The 17,679-nt window shown below is 42.2% G+C and overlaps 2 protein-coding genes across 6 annotated transcripts in view; both read right to left on the bottom strand.

Annotated features, from left to right (window-relative positions):
- Positions 1-2,051, bottom strand: part of bsnb (bassoon (presynaptic cytomatrix protein) b) — a 66,568-nt gene extending 64,517 nt beyond the window's left edge. For all 3 annotated transcript variants that reach the window (XM_034219013.1, XM_034219014.1, XM_034219015.1), the window contains exon 1: positions 1,729-2,051. In XM_034219013.1, the coding sequence (XP_034074904.1) occupies positions 1,729-1,907 (179 nt within the window). In that variant the 5' untranslated portion in view covers positions 1,908-2,051. The remainder of the gene's footprint in view (positions 1-1,728) is intronic.
- An 884-nt stretch (positions 2,052-2,935) lies between these two features.
- On the bottom strand, positions 2,936-17,208 carry bap1 (BRCA1 associated protein-1 (ubiquitin carboxy-terminal hydrolase)). 3 transcript variants are annotated; one of them, XM_034219369.1, is made up of 17 exons: positions 17,016-17,208; positions 16,010-16,039; positions 15,815-15,869; positions 15,473-15,605; positions 14,903-15,022; positions 14,452-14,513; positions 14,165-14,307; positions 13,735-13,813; positions 13,516-13,639; positions 13,164-13,284; positions 12,881-13,050; positions 11,191-11,321; positions 10,098-10,561; positions 5,287-5,516; positions 5,040-5,132; positions 4,867-4,939; positions 2,936-3,941 (listed from the first exon to the last, which is right to left on the bottom strand). In XM_034219369.1, exons 1-17 carry the CDS (start codon positions 17,050-17,052, stop codon positions 3,808-3,810), a joined length of 2,199 nt encoding a protein of 732 aa, XP_034075260.1. In that variant the 5' UTR covers positions 17,053-17,208; the 3' UTR covers positions 2,936-3,807. The 3 variants fall into 3 exon arrangements, with proteins under 3 accessions (XP_034075260.1, XP_034075261.1, XP_034075262.1); XM_034219370.1 differs by having other exon boundaries at positions 5,287-5,513; XM_034219371.1 differs by having other exon boundaries at positions 12,881-13,005.
- Between the last annotated feature and the right edge of the window lie 471 nt (positions 17,209-17,679).

Below are 17,679 nucleotides of genomic sequence, written 5' to 3'. Positions count from 1 at the left end.
ATCAAATAGAACTGCCTATATGGAAACCACTTCTGAGTATGGATATATATAGCTTATGTCCCCATTCATATTAATAGGCACATTCATAAAATGCAGCAACTCATTTTAATTAAGATGAAAGTCTCATATCTACAGTCTCAGCACTGCCGCCGTGTCATTGTTTCTCACACTCGCAAGTTCTTTGTAGGGGAAGATTCAGACGGTGTGTGAGGGCCCTGATCTTAGGAAACCTATTTCCATCAGCCACATGATATACTGTCTCTCTCTCACTTCCTAACCATCTTAATCAAGAAATCAAGATATGACAGAGAAATTAAACCTGCTTCTCAGTGGATAAACAGAGTGCTCTTTTACATATACAAAGCTAAACATTATTATTGGTTTACAATTTTACAGTAGCTGAACATCCGAACAGCTCCACATTGTATGTTACAATCACTATGTAATTTAATGACATAAATCAGGCAGGATAGATTTTCCCCAAACATTTTTGAATTTTAGCCTTGGGTGTAGGTTTGTAGCGTGAAGAAATGTACCCATGCACCTTGGATGGAAGGTTCAAAATGGTAAATAGTGAGAGACTGTGTGCAGGTGTGGCAAATCCAAGACGCAGCTGTGTGTCTGACTGTGTATATAGGTCTACAGCTGTTGAACTGTAAGGCAATATCAAATCCCCCCCCCACTACACACACACACACACACACACACACACACACACACACACACGACAGACAGGCTACTATGTGTGATTAAACTGATGATATGGGCTGGATTTGAGTTGAAGTTATTCTGATTGTCTTGTAATAGGAAAATGGAGGAGTTTTTACATTTTACTGCAAAAATAATGGAAATATTGTCACTCAAGTCACTCATAGATGTTAATATGTCTGGGCTCAGTGTCTGGATTCCTCAGAGGGATGCAACGGCACTGTTTTAGCAGAAATCTCCCTCTTTCTGTGCTGTATAGTGGTGAGAAACAATTTCCACTAGCTACTGCATATTGATTTGATTTGAGTGCTGATGAATGAATGAGGCAGCTATGCGTTACAGTCCTGTAATGACGCTGTCTGATGGTAGCACTGTCACCCTACAAAACGTCAGAAAGGTAATTTCCTAGGATGACTCTGTATTTACTGGTGTTCATGTCGAGGCATGTTCAGGAAATGAACATGTAGTAGAGGCGAGTGAGGCATTCAACGTGAGAGATCAAGAGCACTTTGAATCATTTACATTTCTAATGTATCACGTGAAACTATGGGGGGCATATCTTTTCAGATCCATTCCGAAATACTCATATTTAGGCTACTTGATCGCTATGAGGAGAAAAATGTCGCTCATTCAGTAATGATACTTAGCCACTGTTGCCTGAGGACAGACACCGTGAAAACGGGCGTAAAAATCCCTATTGAACGCTATATTTACGAATGATTGATTCTACATCGAAAGCGTTGCATATTAAATTTGACTTCGACCCAAATTAACGTTGAGTAATAGGGTGGTGCTGCTGCCAAAAAGCAGAAACGGGTCTCCAAAGGGGGTTGGTGAATTGTGTTGACAAGGATATAGAAATAAATAATTAAGCACCCATTCACGTTTATCTGAACGCAGTCGGCTGATCCTATAGCCTATGTACACTCCACACCGTACCGATGCACCGTACACTGCACAGTAGCCTCACTGATTTCTCTCCACAGTTTGCCGGAGAACAGTCCTAGCTATCGCGGCTACCTGTTAATCCCCGGCCCGGGTGCAGCCCCACTTCCTCCGGCTGGCGCTCCATTGCTCGGCTTGATGAGCTGTCCAGAGTCCGGTGGTGCTGAAATGGAAGCCGGAGCCCCTGCTGCAGGCACGGCGGGGCCGGGCTGTCCCGCCTGTCCCTCCCCTTCCATACTGGCCTCGTTCCCCATCGCCTCGGGATAGGTCTCGACGGAGAGAAACGATGTTGTAGACGGTTCTACAGCTGTGGTGGAAACTCAGATGAAACTCAGCGCTGCTCCCCTTCCGCCATCATCACCTACAATTCAGCATCCCACACGGAGCACGCGCACTGACGGAGAGAGCGAGGGAGCGCGCTGACGCAATGGGTGGGAACTTGAGAGGCTCGTACGTGCGCGTTCACGGCGTTCAAGTCACCACGCAAATACATCTGAGCCGCTCTATGGCACAAGACCACTGGGACCTCCCCGATTTAACCCGGGTCTTTCCCTCATATGGACCATTTGTTTTGTAACCTAAGCGACAGAAACATCATACATCGTTACTGCGTGTTTTGAAATGGGATAATCCTTTATCTCATTTGTAGATATTTAGCATTTTCTGTAAAGAAAAAGGTCCACAGCGTAGCCTACATTATTTGCACACTACTGATCGTTTTTTTAAAAAAAATCGATAAATGTAATCGATAAATCAACTGACAGACAATGCATAAACAATTATTTTGATAATCAATTACAAATAATCGTTTGTCATTTAAGCAAAAAGGCCAATAGGCTGAACCATGGAAATGTAATAGGCCTATTGCTGGTTTTCTTAAATCGTATACGATACCAAACTAAATACTTAAATGCAAAACATTATTCCAAAAACACTTAGAATACTACAATATTTACATCAAAATACACATGTACATCACAGCCATGGTGCCAAATGACAAGACCTTTTTAGAAAAAGTCAATTTAATTGTGAAAGGCTCTTTACAGGTAATGATGGTCACTGAATGACTGCTCTCCCTAGTGTACACCAACTGTCACTACAATAAAACATTTTACTCAGGTTTAATAAAGCTATAGTCTAGCTAACCTCCTAGATACATTTAGTAATATCTTTGTACAGTGACATGTTTTACTATTAGGTGGAATCCTACAATACATTCACTCCAAATATACAATTATTTTCAACCATTGTAGTCATATCACTTCAAAAAAAGAAATCTGGATTATAGCAAGATATTTTCGTTGACTTTATTGTAGTATGAACTCGCAAGCACAAAGAACAACTGACCTCAGTGTACAGGTGAGCCAATTAACAGATACATATGTACAAAAACACACAAGTGCACACATTCAACTTCTATTCACTCACTTTGAGTTCCCATTTCTGGTACAAAAATAACAATAGCTTCTTTTTCATTCACAGGACCTCTAGAGATGTTCATACACAGCTAGAAAGCCTCAGTTTAAAGGACATTCCGATGAAAAGAATAAACCTTAATGCATCATGACGTCTTCTTCAGTTTAAAAATTGTCCATGAAACAAGTGATAACAAATATGCTTTTTATGTTGTATAGTAAATTACCAACAGTGGGGATATTATAACTGAAATGCTAGGGATGGATAACACATGGCCTTTTTCTTTCAAAAACATTCAGTACATTATTGGCACCATAAATAAATCTAGTATGGCATAAAGTTTAGGAAATATCGTCTTATTCTTACCAAATTGTAGTTACATGATAAGTTGTGCGGATTTGAGGACTTTGGAGATCATCTTCCAATAACAATGGATAAAAAAGCATTCAGATGCACCATTGGGAACATGCCTTTTATCATATTTACAAGTGTCAAAAGCAGTGGCACAAGAAGAAGAACATTTACATTGAGATTAAAATGGTAGTACATACAGTATATACATAAATTATAAAATAACTCACCTCGGTAACATGATCGATTTGATGAAGAAGATGAGGGTCTGGCTAAAATACAACACTAGACGGCCTTTATGAGAGTTTCAGGAGTGCAACAATTTCATTTTCTCTGGGGTGATTGCTCACAGAGAAACTCTCTGATAGAAGTTATGATTGTTTGTAGTTATTGGCGCTTGGCTTTGTACGGTCGGGAGCGTTTCCTGCGATCAGGCTTCCTCTGTTTGTGCAAGCGGCCAATACTCACTCCCTGCCGTCGACGCACAGAAATGTTTTGCTCCACAAGGCTGGCCAACATGCCTGAAGAAGATACCCAGTCAGAATGAATGAATCAGCCAAGAACACAACAACAGATTTTAGCATTTAACTAAGGTTTGCATATGGTGGTTACAAATGTGATTTATTTGTAGTCTTCTCTATTTTCTATTTGGAAGGGACATGTACCTGTGAGTTGTAACATCAATGTTTTCCTTTTAAGCAGAACAACACATATACATGTCTTTGTATTTGTAAATGTGTCCCTGTATGTATTTCAGGTGGATAAATGCATTTTAACACTCAGAACCCTAAAGTTGCAATAGACGTCTTTTTTCTTTAACTTGTTAATATTATGAAGTGCATGTTGATTGGACAATGTGGCAATAGATAGCACCACCATTTGCATTTAGATTGGTTCACTGTAAGCCTCACTTTCACACTTAAATGATGTCTCAACAGTAACAAAGCCTTGTGGCAAAACAACATGGAAAACAGCTCTTTTACAGTAAAGGTAGTTATTAATAGCACCGGAATTTGCTGAAATTCGCCAGATGACGTTCATTAGCATATCGGCACTGTCCCCTGCGCTAACAGTAATTGTTGTGAAGCGTATGCGGCAGGACAGTTATTTTTTTCTTCAAGTTTGATGTTCTGTTCAGTTTCATACCTTTGATCCACCGCTTACACACCACTGAACATTACTAGCCATTTAAATGTGCCATTCATCAGCATTAACAGGAAGGTTAGACTTCCATTGGACAGTTTTGTACCGTTCGTTTTGTAAAATACTGCTAATGATGCATGCAGTTTCCCGAAAGGTTGTTTAGGTTTCCAGTGAATTCCTGTGTTACATTTTCCCACTATAACAAGGAGAGTTTTTAGTTTGATCCCAGTTGTTAGCTTGTGTGTTGTAGCCAAGCAGCTAACGCTGAGAAAGAGTGAAGAAAATAAGAACAATGAGACTTACCTTCTTGGGCCAGCATTGATATAAAGGTGCAGATGAACTCATCGTAATTATGGGTCCTCCTTTGATCATCAATCTGATCAATGAAAACAAAACATTTGAATTAAAAGCCAATTAAAATAACATCTCACCAAATACCGAATACATTGGATTTGTTTCAGGTAATCAAAACCTACTTTGTATTTCTTTCTCTTTTCTACTTCCTCCTTTAGATACACCTCATAATTGGCAATGTCAGCCTCCACACACTTGAGCAGTGCAAGCAACTCCTGCAAGAGACAGAATAAGATCAACTACAATGTTTGTTTGTTAAATACTTCCAGTATACCGCCTTAGAAACAGCTGCCTAATTGGCAGTGGAAGCAAATATGTGAGAGTGTGCCAGGTACATACTACAGTGCATCAGAACAGTACAGGACTTACTTTAGGAGAGTACTTATCCCCAGGGGGCTTGCTGTCTGCAGCTATTTCCGCAGCGTTGAGCTTCTCCTTGCTAGGCTTTACATCTGCTCCATCTTTGCTCCCCTCTTCCTTCACCACCACAGACGACCCCTCATCTCCTTCCTTGTCTCCTCCTGAGAGCTCTGCTTTTACTTTGTCTTTTATCTTCTCAGGGGTGCAAGGCCGCTTTGTTCCATCAGAAGCCAGATCTGCTGTACAGACAGCAATTCAAGTCAAGTAAGCGGACTATTTCTGAATAAAAGTAAGGTATGTTATACCGATAAAAAGGGATAATGTATCGATTTCGTGCCTAATCGTTATTGATAATAAACAGTTGAACAAAGCAATACATTTCTCATGGTGTGAGGAGAAAGTAGAGTTTGCCGCTTCACACTTTTTAGTTGCATTCAGAGTCAGCATTTGACGAGACAGTGACATAGTTGAATGCAAAGAAGAATGGCAAGCTATTTCATCATGTTTTTCTCTGTATTCCTCAAAAACGTATGAGCCGTTACATTTGATGGTTTCTCATCGATTTGTAGCCGGTAGCATCCCAGAATATGAGTTCAGAGGAGGAAATGATCAACGATGTTTGGCTGCCTAAGATATTCAATGTTTTTCATTTGAGACCGAGTATAAATGGCGGTAGAAATAAAGTGGAGCGTTGCAGAAGCTGCTTGACAGTAGCTGTGCGAGAGGACAAGGCTGACAGGGAAGCTCATGGCATCTGAATCTCGAGGACAATGTCAAAGAACTATCATACTACCAGCTGCTGCCCGCCATCTCGGCCTCCTCGGACAGGAAGAGGTAACATCCCTCAGGACAATTAGGCAGGAAATAGTGCAGGTGAAAGGAGCTACTGTGTCATTCAAAGTGTCAGTCATGACGAAGAAAGGTGAAACACAACATCAGTCAGGCCTTTACAGCTGCCGAGCTGAATCTGACAGAGCAGTCACGTGCAGCTGAGTCCCTGAAGCAAAAATACAAACATCTTAGGGTCATCGGGTCAGATAACACACATCTGATCATCCCCAAACAGCCTGTGCGCACAGGCCCAACAGGCTGCCCAGTGGCTGTATGCACGGCACTCGGATGGACTACACAGAGACCAGCCAGCTTCCATCAGCAGGTGAGAGCAACCGTCTCCATTCATCCTTCCTCTCCCCTTCAGAGGAGCTGCATCAGAACGTGGAGAAACTTTGGCAGCTCGACACACTCCCCTTCAGGAGCATCAATGAAGTGACCCGCTCTGGTGAGGATAAAGCAGCCATTGAACTACTGGAAGACAAGACTGTACGTGTCAAAGTTGACGATGTGTCTCGCTACGCCACTCCACTATTGCGTAAGCAAAGTGCCCCCTCTCTGCATGTACCTCCTACTGCAACAATGGCTCTTCTAAGAGCTACAGAACGTCGTCTGTCTATCAACCCTAAGCTATCTGCAGTCTACAAGGAGGAGATCCATAAACTGGAAAAGGCTGGTTATGCAGTGAAGATTAGCTCTGAAGAGGTGAGCAACTCCAAGGAGTCATGGCTTATTCCTCACCATCTTGTACAACACAATGGTAAACACAGAGTCGTCTTCAACTGCTCCTTTAACTACCAACAAGCCTCTCTTAATGACAATCTGCTTTGTGGACCGACCCTGGGCTCAGCGCTGCTTGGCGTGCTGCTGAGGTTTAGAGAGTATTCTGTGGCCATCAAGTGCTTCATCAAGTGCGTCTCCTCCCTGAAGACCAACCACTGCTCCGCTTCCTGTGGCGAGACGGGAAGACAGATCGGAGTCCAGATGTCTACGAGTGGCGTGTGCTGCCCTTCGGGACCACCATACGCCCTGCAGCGCCACGTGAACGACCACAGCAACGACAATGAAGAGGTAGTTAAATCTGTGATGCACTCATTCTATGTGGATAACTGTCTCCAGTCTCTGCGGTCCCAGGACCAGGCCAGAAACCTCATTGACAAGCTGAGATCAGTCCTTGCCAGCAGAGGCTTCGAAATAAGACAGTGGGACAGCAACATGCCAGACGTTATCTCACACATCCCTACAGAAGCCAAATCATCTGAGTGTGAGCTATGGCTAAACGCTAATAAGACCGACCCCCAAGAGTCTGCGCTCGGTCTCCTGTGGTGCTGTAGTACCGACACACTGGGATACAAGCACCGTGCTATTCCTTCAGCTGAACCCACCTTGAGGTACGTGTACCGAGTACTGGCCAGCCAATATGACCCTCTCGGCTACATCATCCCCTTTACCACACGGGCCAAGGTCATAGTTCAAGCCCTCTGGAAGAAGGAAAGTGGATGGAATGCACCACTGCCAGACGAACTTCTCCCTGTGTGGCAAGCCTGGGAAAGAGAGCTGCCAAATCTCCAGAAAATCAGCCTGCCACGGTGCTACACTTCTGATGTTCCCAACACTACCCCCGCCGACCTACACATCTTCTCTGACGCCTCTGAGAGAGCATACGGCTCCGTCGCCTACCTGAGGTTTGAAGACGACAGAGGTAGAGTGCAGGTGTCATTCGTGATGGCAAGGTCACGTGTAGCCCCGAAGAAACAGCTCTCAATACCCCGCTTAGAGCTGTGTGCGGCCCTGACTGGAGCACAGTTGGCCAAGCTGCTGCACACCGAGCTGACACTGTCAATACACAAAACAACCCTGTGGTCAGATTCCACTACAGTCCTCCACTGGATTCAGTCTGACTCCCAGCAATACAAAGTGTTTGTAGGGACAAGGATAGCGGAAATCCAGGAGCTCGTCGGAACCGACAGCTGGAGATACGTCCCCTCTGAAGAGAACCCCGCTGACGACATTACAAGGGGAAAGCATCTACTGGACTTCGCTAAGCCCAATCGCTGGACATCTGGCCCGACTTTCCTTCAACTGCCTCCAGCCGACTGGCCGGCTAACCCCGTGGTCAGTTCTGCTCACACAGAGGAGACGCGCAACACCACTTTCTGCGGCAACATTGCAACAGCCGAGCCTGCGGCTCCAGATCTAACACTCTTCAAATCATGGTCTGAACTACTTGAAGTCACCTACCATGCACGGGGCGGCTGCTCCACGCATGACTAGAAAGCCGACTAGAGACAGAGGTTGTCCTGCTTAAAAGAGCACAGCAAGAATCCTTCCCTGCGGAAACGACCGCACTACAATCTAGTAGTCGCTTGCTGCCACTCTCTCCTGTACACGACCAGGCTGTAGGACTAATCAGAGTGGGAGGCCTTCTCCGGAAGGCAGAGAAATACCTGAAAGAGGACACCATACATCCTATAATCCTGGCTCCAGACCACCCTGTCACCAAGATGATTATACAGAACGACGACAAACGTTTGCTGCACGCAGGTCCCGATCGTGTATTCTCAGAGCTAAGGAGAACCTACTGGATACTTCGCGGACGACAAGCAGTCAAGAAACATCAACATGTCTGCGTTGAGTGTCACAAGTGGCGGAACAAACCTGTCATTCCTAAGATGGCAGACTTACCCGCTGCACGGCTACGCATAAACAAACCACCATACTGGTCCACTGGTGTCGACTGCTTTGGCCCATACACCATAAAGACAAGCCTACCCCGCATTCTAGCAGGGACATTTGTGCTATTACAAATTCATCTAGTGAATTTGGGGGCGGCTGTGCAAACTTCCCTGCTTTGGGGACGCCCCCCAGACAGTCCAGAGATAGTTACCGGACGCACCCCTCACACTGTAACGTCATTAGTCACGCGACCGGTCATAAACAGACTTTCAGCAAGTGAACGGGTCGTTGTGTGTTCCGCGTTGTGTGTGTATGAAACTGTAAGTGTTGTTACTGTGGCATAAGCACCTGTTTGTATCTATATGTTTGCATTTCGTATGTAAATAACAGTTTACAGACAATAATCGGCGTAGTATATATATATTGTTTACAGTACTTGTTTGCCATAAGTGTGACTGCCTGTTAAATGTTCAGTAGTTTCACTTTCTGTCCGCTGTGATTGTTGATATAATTATATTTGGTATGTACGATCGCCATATATGTCCAGTCTCGTGCTATTGCGGTGAGCTGTGTATAACTTTATGTCAGCCGCCATTACCGCATGTATAACTTTACCCCCCTGTAAGCCGCCATTATCACGTGTTAAAACACTCGCACTTGTTGCGGTCAAGTGAGCCCTCTTGCAGGCATTTCTGGTATTGTTTACCATGAAGCTGACTGTTCCAGCATGTATGTGTATGTACTGTTCCTAGCAGGAAATCGTAATGTAACTATTAGGATTAATATTGTCATTCACTAATTCGATCTACTCTGTTTATTTATATGTGCTAGATAACCACAACATAACAAACGAACATCCTGTAACACTATAACTCCTGTGAATAATTAAAGTTTGGATATCTACACCCCCTGGATTGCTGCAATCTTTCTGACAGAAGATTTAGGCCAGACTTGTATACACCAGCATTCTTTATTCATAATTTCACACAATGCATCCTGGTACATGAAGGCTGTACATGTACCAGCTGCTCCTCGAGCTGGAGAACTCAGCTTCCTCTGTCAAAACTCACTGAGGAATGAATTGCTTCAATTGACAACATTACCCATTAACTCTGACTGGACATCTACAAAATAAATGGCACATTCTCCCTTTAAGGTCACCCCAAACTGTTAACTTCTATTGTCTTAAATGATTCATATGCTCCGACTGTACCATAAATATCAAGTGATAGACTAAAACGCTGACTTCAGCAGAGGCTGTTAGAGCACCTTTGTAAATAACACAGGCGACAGTAACGACCTCTTGTACTCACCAGATGGAGGGAGAACGAAGATGACTCCGTCCTCCTGCAGCTGTAGCAGAGCAGCGCTGACAGAGGGACCCAGCTCTCTCACAGCGCGGTTGTGTCTGGAGTCTAGCCTCAGCATCTCATCTTCTCCGAACAGCACACGAGACAGATGGGATGCGACTGGACTTGATGGGCGCGTGGCAGCCTGGGAGCGAGCGGGTGAGCGCAGCGGGGAGTTGAAGGCGCTGCCAATCTCAGAGGCCGTGTCAGTGCTTTCGTTGCTGGGTGTGGGGGACGGCTGTGAAGCAGATGTGATGCAAATGCCCCCTGTGCGCCCTTCTGTGCGGACAGACAGGGGTGTGTTAAGGGCATCCTTCCTTTGGACCTCCTTCTTCAGTTTCTCAGCTAATACAGTGAGGGCAATCTGGCTCTCCATCCCAGTGACTGCCCGTACTGGTCGTGATCGCAGACTTGCCTTCCGTCTAAACCTAAAAGACAGCAGATTTAAAGGTCACCTATTAAGCAAAATCCACTTGTTCATGTCTTTTATACATAAACATGTTTCCCCTCTGTGGAAAGAGATTCTGAAAGTTTCAGAGTCTCTCTCTTTTTGTCCTGATCCATTTATATAAAAACCTGTCTGAAAATGAGCTGATCAGATTTGGGCCACTTTATGATGTCATAACGTTTTTTTGGCTTGTGTAACCATTAGCCAATCACCAACCAAGGCAACCCCCCCCCCCACCGTATCACCTGAATCTCCTCCTAGAGCACCATTGTGTTATTTTTAACCAAATATCTCTCAGAGGGGCGTGGGGAGTGGCTCCTTATTTTCATCTAAAGTAACAGACACAGAATCAGCACTTTTGAAACAGGGCTGAAACAGAGGGGATTATGGGATGCTACAATGATCTGTTTGGTATTTGGAGCCAAACACTTCAGAGACATGTTTTGTATATATCTGGGACCTATAATATATTGAGGAAAAACAGTATAACAGGGGAACTTTAAAACAAAAAGCAGAAACATTTATTCAAAGAAATGTTGCTTCTTTCGGTGGGGTCATAACCACAAACAAAGAAGGCAAGTATACCTATATACACATTACAATGCTAACCTGGTTGTGCCTGCAGAACCAGTTACTTCCTCCTCTTCATCCGCATCGTCGTCTTCGTCGTCTGTGTAAGGGGGTTTGGGGGGAACTGCCACTCGAGAGCGACCAACTACAGCAGCAAGATCCTCTTCTTCCTGTTAATTCGAACATTCTCATTAAAGCTCAAAATGATTCAAAATGTGAGCTGCAACAACAGAAATGAAGAAGATATGACAATCTGATGCAGAGCATTTGAGTTCAAAGTATAGCAGTTTGCACGATCTGAAAACGCGCCGTGACTGAAGACCCAATTTGCACCTAGTGTTTGCACACTGGGACAGGGTTGCACTCTGAATCTCGTTGTATTTTTTGCACAATGACAATAAAAGGCTTTAACTTAACTTGTAACTTTAATGAGCAATGGAGAGTGATTGAGCCTCAGAAAGCTGGATAGGGAGAATCATTCTTTATTTATACAGAAGTGAGAGAAACAACACATGCAGTGCAGTGACTGTCCCTAGGTCAGATCTGAGAGACAGAAAGAAATGTGTGACCTCCGGAGCTGCTAGGTGTGGAATAGTAATCTTCTCACATAACAATGTAACACCTGCCTGTTATCGCGAGCGGAGATAGGGTGTCATATGCTGTGAACATTAAAGCCTCGATACATTCAATTAAGTTGTCTTGACAAGACTAGAAAGATCACAGGAGGAGTGTGTGGCTCAGTGGTTAGTGCACTGTCTTCAGATCAAGGGGGTTACTGGTTCAATCCCCATGTCGTTGTGTGCTTGGGAAAGACACTTCACTCCTGTAGGGATTGCCCACTGTATTAAGTGCATGTGTGTCGCTTTGGGTAAAAGCGTCTAACAAGTGACAATGTAATAAAATGCATTTACATCAAATATTTAAATCATGTATTTTTCTTTAGAAATGATACAGGGCAATGTGAAATACATATTTCTGCTGTCGGTCCAGCACTCAACAAGAGCTACAATATTTAGTAAATTGGGGAAATCAAAAGATAAATAATAAAACTATTCCAAAATCTAATTCATTTTGAAGAACCGAATGAATACTCTGGGGACTCATGATGAACATTTGTCTCCCCTATTTTCCGGATCTTGTGAAGCAGCAATAATGAGAAAGATAATTGGTATTATAACTGATGATGAAAATAATCATTAGTTGCAGCTCTGAACACGACCCTAAGTGCACATTACGACCAAAGCGTCTGAAAAAGATCTTTAGAGGCTTATATTGGTGGAGAAAGTGATCAATACCCGTTACAAACCTGCTCAAAGATTGTTGGTTAACCCCGTCAGAGACTTTATGACTCAGCCTATCATAACAACCTAATAAGGCTGTCCAACAACATCATCTCAGACCCAAACCATGTTCTGAACAGCGAATATGAATCGGAGATACAGGGTCCCGCCATACAACAAAGTCAGACTGAAGCATCCTTTGTGCATCAGTCAATCCTCACAGTAAATACAGAGCTCAATCCCAGAGCAAATGCACGCTAAAGGGTCTTTGAGCATGTTTTTTCTCAGTGATTGTGCTGTTATGTTAAAAAAAAAAAGTCATGTATTGTGTCTTGATATTTGTCCATGTTGAGGTTACACATGGAGCTGCTGTGCTGCAAGTCACATTTCAGACTTGATCTGACCATTAAAGTATTATCGTATCGTATACGATGTTCCCGTCCTCTCACCTGCATTGGAGACTTGGCATAGTTGTGGTTGTCCAGGAAGGCCGGCAGCCGCTGAGCGACGGGGTTGGGACTGGTGACCCCTCCTCCTGAGGGGGCTGCAGGTTTACCCATGACCTTAGCGTTTCCTGAACGGTTAGCAGCATCTTTAGACCGAGCTCCGGACTCATTAACTGAATCAAAAATTAGGGTAATTGTATTTCAGTTGAATGTTTATAATGAGCCCCTACACCATTTACAAGATGTGTTTTAACAAATACTCGGAGAATAAAGCAGATATAAGTACCCGGATCAGCCCCCTGGGATGTTACTGGCTCTGCATCTGACTCTTTCTTGATCGCAGCGGTGCCATCGTCCTCCTGCTGCTTCTTGTCTTGTGCAAGATCGGGCTGATTGAGCCGGATCATCTGAAGACAACATACAAAATACATTTTAAACATATTCAACAAGGTTAGTAGACATGACAGAGGAGCTAGCCCAAATACCGCCTTTACAGAATATCACTTGGACAAAGATTATTAGGAACATTAAATTAGGACTTTAAAACAAGTGTCAAATATGACATGCTACAGCAGAGGTTATAACAATACATCCAAGTTTATTCATTTTGACATTTGAGACTTGCAGCAGTCCCTGACCTTCTGCAGACCCTCCAGAACAGTCTGTCGATTCCTCTTAAGAATTTCAAGTTTGGACTCGTACTTCATCCTGCGGTCAGGCACCACTGCCATCAGGTTGAAGCGAATGTCATGGTACGGCTCACTGAGAAAGAGCAGAGCAGCAGCGTGAGAATGAAGCCCTGGAGGTGTGTGTAGAAGGTGAATAATCACTGCTCGGCTAACGGGCTCTGGACTCACCCGGCAGTGGCCAGTCCAATCCTCTCCATGATGACCCGCCGAGCTTTATCGGTCCATTCCTCCTCCTCTCCCCAGGGCCCTACAATAGAGAGAAATATGATACTAACTTTAGGAAGCAAAATCCCAAACATTAAATGTATTAACACATTTTATAGCAGATTTGTCATAACGCTGTTTTATCCAGTGAGGAATTAGACCTTATTTTTGGATACTGACGTGGTTTAAATGATGATAAAACATGACAAATAAAAATAAGTGAAGTAAATACTTTAAAAAAGAGAAGAAATCAGACAAATTATTCTAGGAAATTCTGTTTAAACCATATGCATACCTTTTAATACAACATTCAGTGGTTCCACTGCAGCTAAACTGCTTTAAATCAGTGTGAAAAGAACAGGACTTCTGTATTTCTGTCAGTGTTTACTCTCACCGTGATCAATGGGGTAAGCTTTTAGTCCATCGAGCTCAAAGAGGCGGTCTTTGATGGGCACATAGCTAACGAAGTGGAAGGCCTCCATGGTCCGCACTGCACTGATCCCATTCTGTTTCTCCGGTAAGTGCCTGGGCTCCGGTCTCCATAGAAACACAGAAAGAGAGCTTAAGAAACTGACACATCTTCCACGGTATGGTAGACCAATCACAGGCCATTTTTCTCTCTCACAGAATCAGCGACACCTGAACATTTCAAAAGGAACCTCTGACTGAGACCTGACCTACCTGGCATGGCTGTTATGTGCTCTGGCAAGCTCTGGGGCATTTCCAATTGCGTAGCCTTTACTCTGCAAAAAGAAATACAAAGTTAAACATGACAGTAGGAGAGGAGGAAGAAGAGGTGGAGAGAGCACAAGTTGAAAAACGGTCATGCCAATCAAGACCTTTGAAATTGAGAAAGAAGGAATATTTTAACAAGAGTGATTTAAATTGTTGAGAGATTCAGAAACTAGGTAAATGTATTGAACAAGCTATTTTTGGTCATAGAATTGACTCCGTTCCTATAATACTGTATATCAAGTTGTCGTTTGTCAACTTACTTTTAGGAATAACAGTCAAATCCAAAACAAATCCGAGAGCTGATTTTCAAATGAAAACTCTAAATATAAAAGCACCACATGAAATGACACTTAACATAACAGATACTGTGTATGAGTGAGCGTGAGAAACATCTTACCTCTGGACTAAAGCCTTTGGTGAAAGCCTTCATGCGACTAATGGTGGTGCCGAGCTCAACGCCACTGCAGTTCAGAAGCACACTCAACAAAGCGTGGGTGGCACATGAATTTGGTATCAGCTAGACAAAAGAAGACAAGAATAAACAAGAGTCAAATTAAGAATATGCATGTCATTAACAATGAGACATTGCTACAATCAATTACTTTATAGGTTAGGGTTGCGAATTCCTGGAAGAAGGAAATATCTTATGATGTCTTAGCAGTACTTTGGATGTTTGGATCCCACTGTGCATTCATTACATTTGATTTACTTATTACATGTAATAATATACGTTACATAACAATTGTCTCCACATTTGCTCAAAGAACCACGATCAACCGGCTACAAAAATTGAAGAAAAATCTTCATACGATTTATTAAAATAATACTTGCATTTACTTAATTGGCAGAACTAATACTGAAGATTTTAGGACTTCAAATACAGGCCAGTGGCTCACTAATAAGAAGACTTCATATACCAGGAAAAACAACATTAACTACCAACATGTATGATCTCAGAAACACTTACCTGGTGAGCAAAGAACATATCATTCACAATGTCCTCGTCAATGACAGAGGTCTCATCCACCAAAGTGTTAACTTTCCTCCTGGATCGACGTTCCTCGATCCACTTGAACAAGAAGATGAAGCCATAGACAGGACTGCAAGAAATAAAAAACGTTTCACATGGTGTTGCTACAGTCAGAAGATAAACGCTGTTTAAATCAAGACATGAAACTTGGAATAGCCACATGTCTACATGTCAGATTTTTATATTTGCGTCTCTCTTTCTGTCTGTGGACAGTTTTTGTCAATCATTGCTTTTCACCAAACCTATTTGAATAGAACGGATTGGTAACAGAAAAGATACCTTGGACACTTGCTTTGAAGATCATAGATTTCCTCTACTTGGACACCCTTGACCCCTGGAACACACAAACAACCACACAAAGGGAAACCTTTTAATTGGATTGAATAGCCCCTTGAATGGAACTAGTTCTTGTAAACATGACTATTCACATGAAAGCAACATAAGATATCCGGCTACTGTAAATGAGCTACTCACCAAAATCTTCAACCAGCAAAGTGAAGAGTCCTGAAATAAAAAAAACATTGTAGTTTATTTTAGAGTAAAACAAATTTAAGTATTTGTTTAATGCATTTTCTTTGACTATCCGTCTTACATAAAACATATAGGTAATCGTGTAGTCTTAGTCTAAGCTAAGGCACTTTCCTCCTTTTTCTGTGTTTAATAGACATTTCTAAAGACACTGGGTAACAAGCCTTAAAATGTGAATCTCCATCTGATTGGAACAACCTGCCCAGTTCAATAACTCTAGATCCATTATCGTCTTTTATCTTGTTGTGGATTTGTCTTACTTATCTTCAAAACAATATATATATTCATATAATGAATATGGCTTCGTTCATGACAGTGCACATTTACTGTATGTATTGAGGCTTTTGTCTGCGTATGTGCAGTTGTTTTATTTTAAGATAAGATAAGATGGACTTGTATTAACCCCCGTCAGTAGTTTAACAGCAACAGGGTAAGATTGAAAAACAGGAAAGCACAGATTCACACAGATTAATACAATTAAGGATACAATTATAAATGGTAAATAACTATAAAATAAGAAATGAATTAAAATGAACATACATATTTAGTCATGTGTACATATATTATATACTGTATTATCTGGAAATGAATATTAAGGATCCCTTTGTAAACCAAAATGGCTCATCACATCCTTCATATAGCAAGTTAAACATTTATAATAACAAGTCGAAAATAATTTGGATTCAGTCACATTCAAAAACGAATAAAAGGTCAAGTTTAATATGTTTGCTCATAACGTTAACTCACTCCTCATATTTCTCCTTTGGAAAGTCAATAAAGTGAATCAACATGCACAACACAATACACAAACATCTTTTATTTTACTATGTTTTAAGCTTGTAATGCATTTAAATGGTTCTCTAATGTTAGTGAAGCTGTTGAAGAAGCTGAACTGTCCCTCTGGTTTAGTGTTGAAGCTAACGACAGCTAGCTGTGTTTCGAGCTGTCTCACCTGGATCACTCTCCAGCTCCAGCCAGCCTTTGTTCATCTTCCTCTTTGTGCACAGCAGACTATTATTCACGATGTGTTCCAGTCCATGTCCGAGAGAAGGGTAATAACAACCTTAAACGATAATCCGGTATCCATTCACGAGACAACTGTGGAGCTCAAGATAAACACAATAGACAGAATTGGCCGCTTACAATCTACGTCATCAAGAAACGACGGGAGTCACACACAAAACAGCCCCCCTGCAACTTCCTGTAGTCAGAACTACAAAACTGATAACATCAGAACATTAATTGTAACAATGAATGGTGTACACAAATATTAAAAGTAGGTTAAACGATGAGATATGTTTTTAGTTATTCATCAAATCACGACTTGGTGTCGGGGATTGGTGTCAGGCCATTCATAATAACAAAGAAACACGCTGTTTTATTAGAAAATAGTAAAAAAAAACAACAACATATGAACCAACACACAAGAGGTTTACAAAATCAGGTTATTTTGTAAAAAAAAATGTTTTCAGATGTTCAGAATGTTTTGTGTTTTAAAGATACAGTTTGTGCTGTTTTTTAAATGTAATATAAGAAAGTATTCTATCAATGTAAAATGTGGCTAAAATAGTGAGACAGTTAGTCAAATATTGTTGCAATGATGGATCATTTAGGAA

This window comes from Gymnodraco acuticeps, unplaced genomic scaffold (assembly GCF_902827175.1).
Source record: "Gymnodraco acuticeps unplaced genomic scaffold, fGymAcu1.1, whole genome shotgun sequence".
Lineage (NCBI taxonomy): Eukaryota > Metazoa > Chordata > Actinopteri > Perciformes > Bathydraconidae > Gymnodraco > Gymnodraco acuticeps.
The sequence above is the reverse complement of the archived record's forward strand: the minus strand, read 5'-3'. Positions and strand labels throughout refer to the sequence as shown.

Coding starts and splice junctions, on each gene's coding strand:
- bap1 (XM_034219369.1), bottom strand. CDS start 17,052: ATGAACAAAGGCTGGCTGGAGCTGGAGAGTGATCCAG. Junction 14,308..14,451: donor GCACATAACAGCCATGCCAG/GTAGGTCAGGTC, acceptor GTTTCTATGGAG/ACCGGAGCCCAGGCACTTAC. Junction 13,051..13,163: donor ATCCCAGGGGGCTGATCCGG/GTACTTATATCT, acceptor TTTTTGATTCAG/TTAATGAGTCCGGAGCTCGG.